We start from the raw sequence: 17,552 nt of genomic DNA on the forward strand, positions 1-17,552 counted from the left end.
TTTTTTTTCAGAAACAGTTAAAACATTCCTACAGGAATACGAGAAACTACATTTTGAGCTGTTAAGTGTCATCTCCAGAGATTATGGTCACTGAAAGGCAGCCCAGCGTGAAGAGCAAATATGCATGTCAAAAATGAAAATACCAATTTATACCATGTCTCCTTCCTGTCTTACTGTCTGATCATTTATTCGCAGCATGAAGAAGTAATGTTAGTGTTCTGGCACCCAGGCATCTAAGCAGGGAGAAGAATGATGATGTTTTATTCAAAATTGTTCCCCGGAATCCTAAGTCTGTTCCATATTTCTGCTTATTGTTTATTTTATCTTCTTTAAATTCATGGGTTCATCCGAGCTAACAACATAATTTGTTCCTTGCCAATGATGTAGGAGAAACATTGGCAAAAACAATCCTTTCTGAAAGCTACAAAGCCTTGCATACTACTTAAGTGTAAAATCTTAGTGTGTTAAGCCAGGAGGATTGCTTAAGTAGAATGAGATATTATTTCCATAACCTACACTTTTCTGTTTTAACATAAACTTTTTTCTTTTTTCTCTAAAAAGAAATGGTGAGGTGTGCTTTGGCTTAAATTTACCACTGTGTGTTGAGAAAAATATGCTTAGAATTTAAGTAATTTATTATTGACGGTTTGGTGCTAAAGAAAGCTGTTGTAAAGGGAAGGAATCTACTGTTGATGCATCCATATCTGAAGTCTGTTGAAAGGATTAAACAGCTTTTAACAGCAGACAAATAATATGTTTTCTTCCTTTCAGCTTCATTTTCTTCAGTGACTTACTCAGAGTTAAGCAACTGCTTAGATACTGAATAAGTTGAAATGCTGTTATCTTCCTGTGCTGTATGACTCCGTTCATTACCTGCATGTAAAATTTGCTCAGTTGATCAGTTTTAAGTATAAAATGTTTGATAGATTTTTCCTGTGCACGCAGCATATTCATAGAAATTGTATTTGAATAATAAATACAGTGCAAAAGCAGGGTTTCTGCCTTTCAGTTGAATTCCCATTTCCATCCAAAGCAGCTTGATAAGAGTCATAAGTAAATAAAAATTAATCATCTAGTGGAGAAAAATCATAATTTATTTCTAACAGAATGCTCTGTAACTGTTAAAATATTCAAATAGCTATTTTAAAATATATCACCGCTTAAATGGGAATGTAAGGTATCTGTCTGATAGTGAATGGAAGTAACAGATGAGTTTAAAAATGTGATTCAACTGCAAAGCCACTTCTTTAAGTTTTTCTTTCCAGGAGCAGTCAAATTCACTTCAGATGAAATTAATGATACCCACTCAAAATAAGTGCTGAAAGGTTTGAGTGAATGAGAATTATTTTCACAAAAATAATCTAATGAGAAAAGATTTTGTATTGTACTTTTTAATGAAAAATACTTGATATGTACTTCAGAAATGCTATCACTTAGGGCTTTCTGTGTTGTATGCGATATGTATAAGGCTCCACAAAAATTCATTCATAACTGTCTGTTAACTATATCTATACTCAGAATTTTAATTCCATAGAAAATTCCAGCATTTCTGAAATTAAACCTCTAATTGCAACAAAATGAAGTTTTGATATTTTCTACCCATTAACATTCTGTTACAATGTGGTGGGATTATCAAAATGGGTGCCCTTTTTTTCCCCCAGCAAGAGTAAGTCAGTTACAATTTGATATGACAGGAGTTTAGTTTCATTCAAAAATGAGGATATATTCTCACATTTTTATGGATTTAGTAAACTTCATGTGAGAATGTAATTTGAAAGTGATTAGTAATTAGTTAGAGAGGCTTGCTTGCTTTATATTGAACTTCTTTAATGACTTATCAAAATCAGAAAAATCATATTCTTTAATACAATAACCAGAGTAGATCCTGTTAAATCACACAGATGGCAGAGACACCTATTCCTGAATTCCTTTAAGCTGTGAATGACTGAATTGGCTTCAAACGTGAAAGTTCCTCAGAGCATAGTTTATTAGCCACTCTTGTTCATGTGTATCTAACATTCAATGTGCTAGTAATGGCTGCAAAATCTCTTCTATAGAAGAGTCTGTTTCTCCTTACTGCCTGAGATAAAGGTGAAGAAAGAGATTTTACTATCCAAATGGTGGAGTGCATTTAAAGCAGCAAGGATCTCACCAGTTTCAACGAAGCACTGATATCCCAATTATGCCCTAACTGCATCTCCTGTTTTCTCCTAGGTCTTACTGCTGCAGCATCTCTCGTATCCCTTGCCTGGGCTCTGGCTTCGTACCAGAAGGCCCTCCGTGACTCCCGTGATGACAAGAAGCCCATCAGTTATATGGCTGTTATAATCCAGTTTTGCTGGCATTTCTTCACTATTGCAGCAAGGGTCATTACTTTTGCTCTCTTTGCCTCGGTTTTCCAACTGTACTTTGGGATCTTCATTGTGCTCCACTGGTGCATCATGACCTTCTGGATTGTCCACTGCGAGACAGAGTTTTGCATCACCAAATGGGAGGAGATAGTCTTTGACATGGTTGTTGGAATAATCTATATCTTCAGCTGGTTCAATGTCAAGGAAGGAAGGACACGCTGTAGGCTTTTCATTTACTATTTTGTGATCCTTTTGGAAAACACCGCCTTGAGTGCTCTCTGGTATCTCTACAAAGCCCCACCAATCTCCGATGCATTTGCCATACCAGCACTGTGCGTGGTGTTCAGCAGCTTTTTAACAGGCATTGTTTTTATGCTGATGTACTATGCCTTCTTTCATCCCAATGGACCAAGGTTTGGGCAGTCACCAAGCTGTGCTTGTGAGGACCCTGCAGCTGCCTTTACCCTACCCACAGAAGTGGCAACGAACACTCTTCGGTCCATCTCCAACAACCGGAGTGTGACGAGTGAACGGGATCAAAAATTCGCAGAGCGGGACGGGTGTGTGCCTGTGTTCCAGGTGAGGCCCACTGCTCCATCCACACCATCATCCCGACCTCCCCGGATTGAGGAGTCGGTCATTAAAATCGATCTGTTCAGGAACAGGTACCCAGCCTGGGAGAGACACGTGTTGGACAGGAGCCTGAGGAAGGCAATCCTAGCATTTGAATGTTCCCCTGCTCCTCCACGGCTACAGTATAAAGATGATGCCCTCATCCAGGAGCGCTTGGAATATGAAACCACATTATAAACAAAGCAAAAATGCAGCTTGGATAAGCTCTGGCATTACAGTCCAAGTTAAGGATTGATGGGAGGGCTGTAGGAATAACTAAACTGTGTACTATCATTAGAGCAGCAAGCTGTAGTGTTCTTAGTCTGGCTACCATCATGATTATCATTTGATCCACTGTGTGCAGTCCATCTGCAGGACACTAGTACAACAACATCACCTGAAAGCCTCAAAAAATAAACAAAAAACCCACAACCATCCCACACATACTGATCAGTTACTGGGAAAACTCACCCATGACTCCTTGCTGCTATGAAACTCGGACTGAGCGGTACTCACAAGCAAACCAACAGGGGGTTTCTGACCAGAGCTTTCAACTTTAGCCAGTAGTACATTTTATTTTAGAAATGAATGACTGATATTTGCATAATCAATGGTGAAAACAAGCAAAGAAAAATCCTCTCAAAAATATCGAAACTGTAGCACACAACATTGCCATTATTAAAACTGGTATCTGGGGGAAAATAGGAGCATAGTAGTCTTCAACATCCCATAAATAGATCATTCAGGTTAGACTAGATTTGCAAAATAGTTCTTAATTAAAAAGACATCATCATGTTAGCAAGGTTATAAACAGAAAACAACTCTGATTACATAGCTCACAAACATTGACACCACCAGAACTGTTTGTTTCCTGTGGAATTTCAGTCTTTTTAATTGCAATTTAAGTCCATTATGTTGCTTTCAACAGAAATCCTATGCAGCTCACTTCTGGTTTTCAGGAGAAATAAGGAGCTCCAGCACGTAGTGATGTAAATTAAATGATAATCATGATTCAGTGTTCAATTTGCAAAAAAAATATATATATATGTATGTAAAAGAACAGGGAAGTATAGTTTTCATATTCTAAAGTTTTTTGGAGGACCCCATTGAGATATTTCAGAAGGAACTACATGGAGATGAACGCGCTGAAACTTCTCTCTGTTTCAGAACTGGGAATGCATGATTCAGTGTGTGAATGTATGCAGGGGTGACAAGAGACTATGACATGCCATACCCTTCTAGTGCCAAACATTGTGTAACTGCAAGATTGACGTTGCCCGAGGGACAGATCACGAGTGGCATGAACCCTAGGAGACCAAGAAGCAGGAAAGACCAATCCAGTTCTCAACGTGTCGAGACAGCTCTGATTTTTCCCACCCATGGTGAAAATGATGTCTTTTAAAGGCTTTCAGTCACCTCTTAGTAAGTATATTCAGTGAAGTGTGATATAACCCAGCTGTGTGGAAGACCCTCTTCTGCCTGTTCAGAACTTGTTCCAGATATATCTAAAAATTACACTGTAATACAGAGTGATTTTGCTACAAGCTTTTGGGTTTGAAATACCTCCCTAAATCTAGTCAACAGTATCCTACTTTATGTTAAAAGTATCCCCTGATGGTGCTTTCAGATGCATTAAAGGTGCAAGTCAAAATTTGATAGTATTTTTTTTAAAGCTGGTGCAGAGTGAAAAACTCATGAATTATTTCAATATTTTTGTAAAGTAAAAAAAAAATGGTATAAAAAGGTTACTTTTTATAAACCTCAAATCTTTTAATACATTTCATTCTCTTTATAGCTTAGATTTTAAGAATTGGTCCATGAATTTTATCATCTAGATTCTGCAGGTTGATACAAACCTGGTTTTCACACATTATGGATTTGTTTTGCAGTGTAATGCGATATGAAAGCCTACATGGGTACTTTTAGAATACACCATAAACTGCGGATCCTGCTTCAAGTATAAGTGGTTTGTAAAGAGACCGAGCAGTTCCATAAGAAACAATTTGCTAAAACTATTTCCATCCGTTCTAGGAGAGTGAAGCAGAACTGAAGAGTTACTTTTTTAAATGGCATTGTCAGAATGGAGAAGACCTGATGATTGGTATTTTAATCTTCATGTCAGGTATATTCATTGTAGTCACTGCTGTATATGCTGCTGGGTAAATTTCAGTCTTTCCTGTTAATAATATTTGTACTATGAAATGGCAGAGGTTACACACCTTTGTTTGTTTGTATGCGTTCAATTAGCCATTTTTAATGTTGACTTTTTTTATTAGAGAAATGTTCAATATCTGTTGATCTTTTGTGGGGCAAGTTCCTCAAAACAAAATATCTGTCTGTGGAAGTATAGGAACCTGCAAGCCAGAAGGAATTTTGCACAGATCAGAAAACACCCGTGCTTGAAGGGTTTCTTAGGTGTTTTCAAATTAAGCAGTGGCCAGCTGCCTCAATAATCGTTTTTAAATAAAAAAGTTCTTTGATAGTCCAAACCCAAAGCTTTGTAGAAAGTGATTGCCCTTCCCTCTGTGCAGACATAGGTGACTATAAAGAGAAGATCTTTCATGTTTTGTCAAAAAATATACCACTGTAAGAACTGCTAAAAGGGATCTGGGGACGAAGTCCTTTGTCTGGATGAATTCAATTGAGCCTTCGCTCCAGAATCCAACATTTGGTGTCAAAAGGAAATTTGCCTTTACAAACAAGTGTAAGCTTTGTAATCCAAGATGTGAGGGTTTCTTTCTGAAACCATTCTGTATGTTTGGTGCTTCGTCAGTAACTCAGAAATGTTAGTGTGAGCGGGGCACAGCGGGCAATGCTCCCGGACCACGTGGGCTCTCCTGGGGAGAGGGACAACATCAGCAGGCCTGGCCCTATTTTGATGGCCTTCTCATACCACATCGCTCTTCCTTGGAGCTGTGAACTCTTCGGTCAGGGCTGACAGTGCTGAAGAAACAGTGCAGAACGCAAAGGGTTATGGCCTGGACCAGTGGTTGCATTGCAAGGTTTCAGAAGAAGGCAAGCAGTGAATATGTTTGATTTTCCCTCCAGTTTTGGAAGAAAGGATGCAGAAATGTTATTTTTTTTCATTGTTAGTATCAACCAGTTAATTCCCTTACCCTCCCATCATTTTTAGTATGTTTTTAGTAGAGCTTGTAAATTCAGTTCAAGTAAACTATTGCAGGTTCTGAGTGCACAGTGCCGTACTTGATATTACGTACACACAGAGGCAGTATGCATACTCCACTGCCTTCTGAATTCAGGCTGGGTGTTTCAGGAATAAGGGAAAGTAATTTTATTCTGAGTTAAAATCTGCTCTCCACAATCCTTCTCTGTTATGTTTGTAACATCAGTGATACTTGCGGTGAGAACAGGACAGCTATTGAAACTTTAATGCTCAGATGACTACATGAACAGTTTTATTAGTCTGCTTTGCTGTGAACAGTCACCATAAAAGCTGTAATAATTTTTTATACAACTTGTCAAAATTAAATATAGTCCACATTTAAATCCCATGATGGCCTTACGGACAATAAAAAATCAATATGCACTATTCTTTTTAAAGCAAACTGTTTTAAGGTCTATCAATAAAGTTCAATGAAGACAGCAATAGCAAAAAAAAATAAAAATAAAAAATAAAATAAAAATTTTAAAAAAATCCAGAAAAGTGTAAAAAAAATCTTCTGCTTTTAAAATAATGGAAAAAAGAAAAAAAAAAGAAAAAAAAATCGGGTCTTTTAAATTCTATTGCAGAATAACAGGAAAATAAAAACATTCATAATTACGTTCTGGGGAAGAAAGTGATCACATCTCTTTGCTAGAAGGAAGTGTCATGTAAAGGTTGTCCTGAGGAAACAAACAAATTTACCAGCAAATGTCAAGGTAACTTATCTTGGTCCTAAAACTTTGAGAGCTGTAGATTTGTGTGCTACAGAAAAGGCAATCTAAGGAGTAATCACTGCTCTAAAGGAAAAGAATGCATATCCATGTTCATTCAAAAAATGTAAGAAAATGTAAGATAAACTTTTTGTCTTATTTTTAAAGAAGTGTTATTTACTCTACAGTAAGATAGTCTTATAATAATATTTGAACAATGTGCAATACCTTTTTTTTTAAGTAAAAATCATTTCCAGTTCTCTTTGTGTCAGTTAAAATATGCTTCTTGTGTTAGAGCAGTGTTTCTGTGCTTGGGTTATTTGGGCTTGGCGGTGTATAAATACTATCTTCATTGGCAAATTAACAAAGTTTGTATTAATTAATTTATGTAGCACTGAAGTTAGGGAAAATATTCCTTCCAAACTGAAATGTTAGACTTTATCTGTCTGATTTTGTAAACTTTTAGGAAGAGGAAGAAAATCTAAAAAATTTTGGAGTTGCAATTTTTAATACACAGTGAATATCAAATTAACCCATTTTTTTAAAAGATGTATGGTAATCTCATCAACATACCATGAACAATTCATGAGTAGTATTAAAAGTATGACTGGTGCTATCTTTGGAAAGGAACTCCCTCTACCTAAAAGCCAACATATCCCTTTACTTTTGATTGGCCTGCAGGTATTCGCAACTAGTCTGCTGTATAACCCTTCGTCCAGTAATGAAAATTATTTGAACATCCAATTCCATAAAAGCCTTAAAAATGGCATCGTACTCAGTTTCAGTTAATTCTGACAGTGACCCAGCTCCCAAAGCCACCATTCTTTCTCCGCTCAGCCCATGACATCACACAGCCCAGAGCAGCTGAGATGCTGTGGTTTACTCTCCACCCCCTGCACTGCCTGCATAATGCCAAGGAAAAACCCCTGGCTGAGTGCCGGGGTCCTACTGCTGCCTCTCTCTTGCTCCTGTGCACGGTGGAAGTGGAGTGAATCACATTTGTGCATCCAGCTAAATAGGCTTTTTTTTTTTAGGTTGAGTTCATACCAGGGTGCGTAGTAAAAATAATCGCAACTCGTGTCCTCGAATTTACAAGCTCAACAGTAATTACTAGTTCTGCAGCGTAACAATGCCTAACGCAGGAAGAATTGTCTAAATAGACAATAAGCCATTTAATTTTGCTAATTGTAGCAATTAGGCTAGCTCTCATGAAGCCCATGCTCCCAGCAGAAAGCCAAATGGAGCAGTGGCACACAGCCATTTATATGGCAGGGACATTACGCTATGAAGCCCTCCCTTGACTGTTTCTAGAGCTAGGTCATTTCATTACAGCGTTGAATCCACTCCTCTTCATTCCGATAAAATAGATAAAGTACAACATGATTACAGATCTGTGAATGAAAGAAAGAAAGAAAGAAAGAAAGAAAGAAAGAAAGAAAGAAAGAAAGAAAGAAAGAAAGAAAGAAAGAAAGAAAGAAAAAAGGCAGATTACTGCAATTCACCGATAGTGATTTTCTGAAACACGTTTATCCATTCTTTTCACTTGGCTGCAGATTACTGAGTGATCTGCATCCAAAAGGATTTCTCGCATCTGATATTATCTCTCATTACAGGAGAGATGGAGATGACCTCACAAATCCCTGCTTGCACCAGGTTAGAGAAATGTGCCACTGGTTTATGGATCACTGTCAAAGCTCCTTTAGCATGTGATCAGTCCATTGGGATTGTTTGTAAGCTTGCTTTACCACAGTGGCATCACTGCAGGTGTTTGGTAGGATTTCTTAACAAAACCCTTGAGTGAATAATTTCATGTACTCTGTGCCTAGTGCTACCATAGCATGAATCAGATCATTTTTTCTCCCTTAGTTAAAACATTCATTAATATATCCATTTTGACCAAGTTGAAACCCCACTTGTTTCCAGTGATCCCTATACAAACCCACTGCTGACCAATACCTTCACTAAAAGGAGCCTTTTGCAAACACGGCTTGGCTCCAGCACTTATGTTCTGTTCTGAACTCTTTGCATCTAATTCTGATGCAGAGAGTCATATATACTCATTAGTAAGCCACGTCCCTCCTTTGAATCCTGGAGCAGAAAGGACCGATAAGTGAGATGCAGGGTAAAAGGCCTGTTCAGCAAATTCAGGCAGCAATTTGCATGAGTTAGACATGGAAGAGAGAAGCTTGCCTATGATTACAGTGGAGCTATAGATGCTGTATGCATTGATAGATGTTTCCAATTAATTGTGAGATAAGTGGCCAGCTAATACTAAGATCAAATCTAAAACTCTACATGCAAAGCACTATAAAAAAAGCAACAAAACACTTTGAAACCAACTCAAAACTCTCATTTCCAGGAATAGCTGAAAAAAGCTTAAAGATTGATTGGATTTTTCAATGTAACAAGATGCTACATTCATAGAAACATAGATATGACAGCTATGGATACAAACATTTTCTCTATCTGTAGACTGCACTCTCGTATTTCATGTATCTTTGGAAGCAGTTGATTCTAGACCTCCCTTCTGTGTATGCTGTAGCCGCAGACATGCCAGCAGCTTTTCTACAAGTAGAATCAGTTCGTGTATAGGCAAGGCCGCATGCTGTTCACCTCTAAGTAATTTCCCAACTGTAGAGAAGCTGCTTGTTGAATGACTAGAAGAGCCCTTGCAGAGGTAGCATGTTGCCAAGGCAAGATGCAGGCTGAGTTGGTTGCCACAAGCCCACTGGGGCAGGGGCTGGATGTGGTACACCAATCCTTGCTCACCCCAGGTGCCAAAGAGCCCACCCAGAGGAGAATCACATGGAGTACACAGAGGGGTCAACGAGGTACACTGCGGGCCTCAGGCTAATGTTGTGATCTTCCAAGCTGCACAAGCCAGGAGCTCCTGCATATTTTTTATGTGGAAGGTCCAGGCACCCAACATTTTGTTCCTGGCCTTGGTCAGGAGTGCCTCAGTCTTCATTGCACATACCAGCAAGACTCCTGTCTATGCCTGCCAAGGTCCCCCAAGTTGGTATTTCCTCTGCCCGTCCTACCCAAAGGGCAGCACCTCTGAGTGCTGTCAGATGGATCTTTGCACAGAAATACCCATAACTTCTTCTCCTGCAGGAGACTTCTGACAAGCAGAGACCACAGAGAGAGCCAGGCTTAGTTCTCTCTTCAGCTAACAGTATCCATATGTCTAGCAACTACCTCTCAGGGGAAGGCTATAGGGCTGCACACTACTGAGGAGAAGGTTAGGCTCACTCTCTCCTGTTTTGAGGCTGTTGTCACTCGTTGTGAAAGATTTCAAGGTTATGCTGTGCAGTTTAGATGTCTTTTTGATGCATTGCAACCCCTTAGTTGCAAGGGGCTCAAAGGTTGCTACACATATCCAGTGCTATTGCACGTGTCCAGACAGTGTAATGTCTACAGGAAAAATCTGGGGCAGATGCAAAACCAACCAGACCAAAAGCTGTATGAACATGCTTAGCACTGTGACAAGCCTGAATCTTTGCACACTGCCTTCAGCCTGGTCTGTTAGTGCAGTGTGCTACCCCGGCCACGTCCACTTGGTATGCTGTGAGAGCTCAGGCAGACTGTGTGTGTGCACCAGAGCTGCACCACACAGCCATACCCACAGCTTTCTGAGCCCACGGTGCACTCTTTGTGTATACACTTAGTCCTGAGATTCTATTAGGATTTAATCTTATCGTTCATTTAAATTCTATAACTAAGGAAAAAGCATCAGGAGTGTCATCATCATTAAGGGTAATCAAGTGATAACTGCAGAAGGAAAACCAAATTATTGGAAAACACATTCCAGTCATTACTGGAGACAGCTTTGAGATGCATTGTGTCAGTAACTTAATGAAAAGTTGTGGAAGAAAAATGTTTAATGCTACATTTCATTAATCAAGGTTAGTTGAGGGGGAAAAAAAAATCATATAGGCAAACAGCAAAGGGATTAGTTCACCCTTGGTCTCATTTAGTGCTGGCTATATTTGTTTCACTGAATATCAGTGTTATTAATGTCAGTAGCTTATATTGGAAATAACCTCTAATACATCAGCTGGTTTACCTGACATTTGACTGAAGAACACAAAGGGAGTGTTTGTTGGCCAGCATGCGTGCAGTTGTGTGATACATGCTGTCAAAATAAGGTTTTGATAATTTGTGTATTATATCCTGATGATAAATTTCTAACACGTGTATGTGAAGAGGAAGCTACCTCTGCCAATTGAAAAGTACCGTGACTATACTGGAGCTATTTCTGAAATGTGAATTACTATTGCTTTTCTGAGTATGCATTCTGCATTATTATCTGCGTATCCCAGATCGTTTCCTAGCAAATGTTTGATATGAACTATTTTTAAACTGTATAAAGCTGAGGAAAAGATTATGAGCTGGTTAACTGAAGGCTTTTGTTTTCAATTACATGATAAACTTCTTCTTAAGCTTTAAAAAGATGTAAAGCCCCAGTTCTGCAGACTGCTTTCTAAAAACAAGAACGGTTCAACAACCTTCATGAAAACCTTGGCTGTGCTGATGTTCAGGTGTAAGACAGAGTCTGTGACTCAGCCACCATACAGCATTCAGCTCTGCCTTTGGGAAATGCCCTAACTTTCCCACAGGATCTGCTTTATAAGATAGATGAAAAGTAACCACTGTGGCTGGCTCAGACAAGCTGAAAAGCAGCCCCCAGCCTCTCACAGTGTCACTTCCACACCCCTGTTTTGGGACATGGGAGCCCATGTTGTGGTGTGTCCCTGTGTGAGCACTACAGGCTTTGGCTTTCACTGATGGGGAAGGAAAAGTGGGGTGTTCCATGAGACGGCCATGTCAGTTCAGACAGGGTTAAGTCTTCAGGCAGCGCTGTATGGACAACGACAAATCTTATGTTATCAGCAGAAAGGGAAAGTGCTGCTATATGTAGTGTGCCAGCACATTGTCTTGTATCTGGCTGCTATTGATTCCTTCTTTCTTTATACCACTGGAACAACCTGGAACTTGTCAAGCTTTGCTCGGGTTGATTTACAGCTAATTAATTCAACAGGCATTTTTAATCTTGCAAATTTGCGACTTGTAATACAGCAATCAGGCTCCCACGAGCGAACATTAATCAGAGAGGGGGAAGAAAAGTGCTGCTATCTGCACTCAGTGCGGTGCCTGCCTGCAGAGTGGAGAAACTATATTCTTCCTTGCTTTTAGCTTACAGGTGGATTTTAGCTTCATTGATGGGAAGCAGAAGGGAAAAAAAATGGCATGTTTTCCCAGGGTGAATATGTCCATGAGTCAAACACTGATTAGTGTGTCTTTTTTTACTATGGAAGTGCACCCACTGGTACCCTCAGCAGGGAGGCCAGAGACCAAAAACTCTTGAAAACTGGGAAGTAAAGGATTCCTCTGCACGGGATTTTTTTGTGAAACACTGTGGAAATCTGCCCCAGTTGTTTCACTGAATAAGGAGAGAAGAGTCTTATGAGGGGAAAAAAAACACATACAACCTTAATGCCAATACAGTATTTGTGGTGCAGTGACTCTTTTTGCAACTAAAGATATTAACTGAGAGCATTCTAGATCTGTTATGAGCTCACTGGAGCATAGAGGGAGACAGCATAAGCCACTTCGCAGATATACCTGCATTGCTATTGGCAGTTGTTTATTAGCAATAAGATACATAGGTGTCTCAAAATAGAGCATACAAGACAAGGATTTGGTTTGGCTATTGTGTCAATGATTGTTAAATCTAGAAATTGTAGATCTTTGTAATAGCTTGTAGGGGAAAAAAAAAAAATACTTTTTAATGTATATTTTAATTTACAGAGGATAAACCTCAGATGGCTTCCACAACAACTTATCACTTAAATTAGGCTCATGGAGGCTTTTCTTTATATGGAATAGGAGAGGTTTGGTGTTGTTCAAATGCTTTATGTGCTTTCTCATGCTCTTGGTTTCTCATGCAGTACACATGAGAATAAGCAAATAGTGGGTGCACAAGTTCATCTTCCCTTAGTGCAAGCAGTCCTGGTATAATCTTGCTCATCTACACATCAGGAGCATGAACATGGGGCAGAGAGGTGATCACTTGTAAATCAGCTGAAAATAAAGATGGAGATCGGATGATGTGGGAAAAACCTTATTACAATTTGGGAACAGTTGTGAATCCATGGGGCAGATGAGCCCTCGTGGTATTTCTTCACTCAGCTCCTTGTGCACATCACCGCTGAAGGACTTTTAATCATATTATAAGTTGTCCATTTTTGCTTCTTTAGAAGTGGGAACAGTAACACCCTGACTTGCAATGGAAATCACTTTGGATTTGTGGAGGTGCCCATAACCTTTGTGCATGATCTAGAAGTGTAGCACATCATAGCAGTTGTGTTTTCTTCAAACATTCACTCGGACAAGTTTGCAGGATGCATTAGACACTGTTATGATTTTATTCCTGGCTTCCATTTCCTTCCTGCTCTTAGGAGTGTCAGTGCAATCCCCACTGCTGAGAGAAGATATGCCCATAACAACATGGTAGTGAGTATTACAGAATCATAGAATCACAGAATTGCTTGGGTTGGAAGGGACCTTAAAGATCATCCCAACCTCCATGTAGGCCATGGGCAGGGCTGCCACCCAACAGCTCAGGCTGCCCAGGGCCCCATCCAATCTGGCCCTGGATATCTGCAGGGATGGGGCATCTACATATCCTTTGTTTTGGAGTTGCTGTCAGAACAGCCACTAAACTGGGATTCTCTGAATCAGCAGCCACAGATCCCCTCGCAATTTAAAGTTCCTTTAAATCAATTCCCATTTATTCTCAAAGGCAGAAACGCTTCTGCATAATTTGTTCTACACAATGGGACAGATATTTTGCTGTCTTTTCTTTAAGTTGTGCGTTATTCTAGCTAGTGAGCATCACTGTATTTTCCTGCAAGTGCCCTTCCATGTATAAGGCTGTCTCACCAGTGAAAGCTGGCTCTGCTCTCGTTACCACGCTGGCTTACCTGCATGCTTACACAAATGCCAACTTAACGGTCCTTATTTGTTATGCTGTAGGTCCATGCCAAACCCAGTATGACTTCTGGATTTGACCCAGGGCATTAGCAAATGGGAGAGTCATCTTCTCACTGCAAGCACTGGACGCAGAACCCACTGAGATGCAATAAACACAGTTCCTTATCATGCTGATTTGACAGTAATTTTGCAGGGTACAGCTGTGCTTTAAAACTTTGTTCAGTTCTCTGCAGTCTTTTTTTTAATTAATATATTTATATATATGAATCAACAGCAACAGGAAAAAGCCACACACTCACACATACAAATCCAAACAAACTTTCATTGTTCTTCACTGTACACTGTTCTCATGAAATCCGCTGTGTGAGGAGCGTGATAGTTAATTCACATTGGAACAGCCCTTCCTCTGTCCATTTTCCAAATGGATTCCCACAAAAACTATTCATAATAAACCCAGTAGTAATTAAAATGAACATACTCTTCAATCATTATAGCACAATTTACGCTCACTCAGATAAGGCTAGGTAATTTGCGCATCCCTCTTCCTTTCATTTCTTACAATGCACAACTCAAAGTTTCTTTTGCGGGTTGACGGGTGAATTTGATTGTTTGGGGAAAATGTGTGCATAAGAGTTTCTAGACCATTAGTAAAACTTTCTTTGAGCTTTCTTAAGCAATTTCATGTGAGATTGATGATCCTAAAAGATTCAGACTTACTGCGCTTGCAAAACCTTCTTGTGTGGTCTACAGAGAAAAAAAGACACTGTCAAAGGACTGATTGAGAAATTTTGCCTGGTGAACACACTGATAAGTAATACTCACACCAGCAGCACCCTGGAAAGGAGCACTTATTGTACTGAGATTTGCCTTGACTATAGGTAGCTTATAATATTAAAGGGCTTGACTAAAGGGCCTCCATAGCAATGGATGACTTTCTTTTGACTTTACCGAAGTCCAATAAGTCCCAAGAGTAAGCAAGTGTCATTTTGCTATTAAATTTCACAATGCCTCTCCGGATTAAATTTATTTTTAAGGAATCTCTTTAGTCACTATTTTACAGCACACTTGAACTTTACTATCAAGTGAACTGCCAGTCATTGTGCATCCAATACTGATTAGGCAAAGGAAAATCTCTGGGGAAGGAACATCAGTCTTTGTATTGAAAAAATAGTCCACTGGAAATAATATAAAGCACTTCTAGGTCTTCCATTTCTGTGAGTCACTGAATGATTCAAAGACACCTTCCTGGGTTCCAGAATATATTTAAATATTTGTCTAAATGTTCAGAAAACTTACCAAGATATTAATAATATTTTAATATTTTCCATGAAAAAAATAAAATAAAATACTTCAAGCTACACATTTCAATGTCAAGAAGAATGCATATCTCTATATAAATTCTAAGTCACTGGGCTTTGGGGCAGCAAGGGAAAAAATGGCAATTTGAGGAGGTGACATTTTCACCTAAACTCTGCAAGAGTTTCCTGGTGTCCCCATCAGCCTGCTGCTCCAGCCCTCACCTACACTTTCTTGTCATCATTTCATTTCTGAAACCCTTGAAGAAAGATCTAGGGTTTGGATATTGACCAACCTCATCTCAGTCTTCGGTGCTAGGGCACAGAGCAGGGATGCAGGAACCTCAGAGACAGCAAGGTAGGGTCCGGCAGAGAAAGGTAGATCTTTTTATTCCAGTTTCTCTACTGGCACAGCTGAATGGGTGATGGGGGCAAGGGCTGCTTCTTCATGGGGCAGATACTGAGTGCTGAGACATGGGGATGGTGTTTGTATCCTGCTCTTTGGAAAGGAAAGGCAACAAATAAAATTTAGGAAGCTGCGATGTTAGATACCCACAGTGCCAAAGCACTGAACCATCAAGCTGTATTCCTGGCCCTTAGAGGTTGGTGCCAAGAATGGAAACAATTTTAGTAGCTGCTGCAATGCAGTCCTCAGAGATGCCGTCTGCAGCTTTTTGTCCTTTTCAAGTTGCTACGCAGAGGGAAAAACAAAGGATTGTAAAACATCTTTGCAGCTGTTTCAGAGCTGTGCCTTTTAGCATCTTTGGGTTTTATGAAGACCTGAAATATATTTCTCTCCTTTACAAGAACATATTATTTTTTCATGCATTGCATACAAAGTCATAAAGCCTTGGCTTCTCTGAGAAAGTTCCCACTTAGTTCTGTGGTAAAAGCAGAAAAAAATGGCAGGCCCTGAGGTGTAGGCTGTGCAAGGGTTAATGGCAATAGGCAGCAGCTCTGCTCTGCCACTGTGGTTTGTAGGTTCAGCGTTGGCGATTCCCCATTTTGGCCTGCCACAAGTTGGACAAAATGACACATCAGTTTGAAAAACATAATCAAAATATGAGGAACTTAGGAATGTAAGTACTCTTATTCATGAAACTCCTTTCCAGACCCTGAAGTCTCCTCTTGTGATTGCATGCCCAAATTTTGCATTTTAGGTAGGGATTCCAGGCAGGATTTAGGGGGAAAGCTGGGCCTGCCCCTGTGCTAAGGCCAGAACTCCAAGCTCAAACCCCTCCTTATCTCTAGTGGATTGAAGCCAACACTTCCTCGGGGAGTCTCCTGTATGCAGGCATGGGACACAGTACCTGTCGTCAGATGAGGAAAGGCCACCATGCAGCTTGACGTGCAGCAGTGCTGGCTGAGGAAAGGGAGGTCCAGGAGATAGGGCTCTGTGCTGTGAGGTCCAAGAAGAGATAGGGCTCAATGGTGCGCAGAGCCAGACATAGGAACACCCCAGGCATGCCCCCAGCACATCGGGACCCATGGGCCTGTGACTCTCAGGTGGCCTCAGCAGAGGATGTGTGCATAGAAGGCCACTCAAGCTGAGTTGGTGGTGTCTTTGGGAACAGGCGGTCTACAGGCCTTTCAGCAGCTGCAGTCCCAGAGGTAGACCAGATCTCAACACCTGATAAAAAGCAAATGATTTCCTAATGCTACAAAAAGCCTGTTAAAAAAAAAAAAAAAAAAAAAAAAAAAGTGCACATGCAGATAGATTTAAATACTTGAAATTCGAATTCCAATAGCGTATTCTGTGTTCATTCCTTTGTTATTACCACTAAAATCACTTCCTTCTTTTGTTCAGGAATCATGGAGTCTCCTGCTTAGCGTTAAGTTGTTGCATGGTATAGAATCAATTCCAAGTGGGTGTTTTTTTTACTGTGTATGTCCTGGATTTAGTTTTTCAGTTATCTTTCGTAAGTACATTTTACATCTAACTACCTCAGCTGCCTTTTGTTTTGTTTTGGCACATAAAAAGTCATGCACTTTCTATATCTGGGGATTGGGGCGGGGGGAGGGGAGTTCTTTCCATTTTGAATAACCAGGTTCAAAGCCATGTTGATCAATTTATAGAGGAGAACAAGAAGACGTAATTATTGACAGCTGTAGAACATACATTTTATTTTTAGGTTCCGTTGGGGTATAGTTTAACAAAAAAAACCACCATAAGCTGCTTATTAATTTGCCTTAAAAAATGTGTGCTCTTTCCTATTCAAGTTGTGTTATTTAACTCTTATATTGTACACAATTTATGTGACAATAACAAACGTAACAGTTGGCAGAAAAACAGCAAATTGAACCGAATGGACCAATAGTTTCTCAGTTCTCTGTTGTGAACTGTTGCATTATACACTGATTGTGCTAAAACAATTGTTACTGTGCTTATACTCCTTTGTCACCGTTGCGGAAATAAAGTTACGGA

General features: G+C 39.8%; 1 protein-coding gene across 1 annotated transcript in view; it reads left to right on the top strand.

The window, feature by feature from the left end:
- The window catches only part of XKR4 (XK related 4), a 214,980-nt gene extending 198,152 nt beyond the window's left edge, over nt 1-16,828 (top strand). Inside the window, exon 3 of the mRNA XM_015855609.2 lies at nt 2,215-16,828. Coding sequence (XP_015711095.1) covers nt 2,215-3,161 — 947 coding nt within the window. The 3' untranslated portion in view covers nt 3,162-16,828. The remainder of the gene's footprint in view (nt 1-2,214) is intronic.
- Nucleotides 16,829-17,552: the final 724 nt, after the last annotated feature.

Source organism: Coturnix japonica, chromosome 2 (genome assembly GCF_001577835.2).
Source record: "Coturnix japonica isolate 7356 chromosome 2, Coturnix japonica 2.1, whole genome shotgun sequence".
Classification (NCBI taxonomy): domain Eukaryota; kingdom Metazoa; phylum Chordata; class Aves; order Galliformes; family Phasianidae; genus Coturnix; species Coturnix japonica.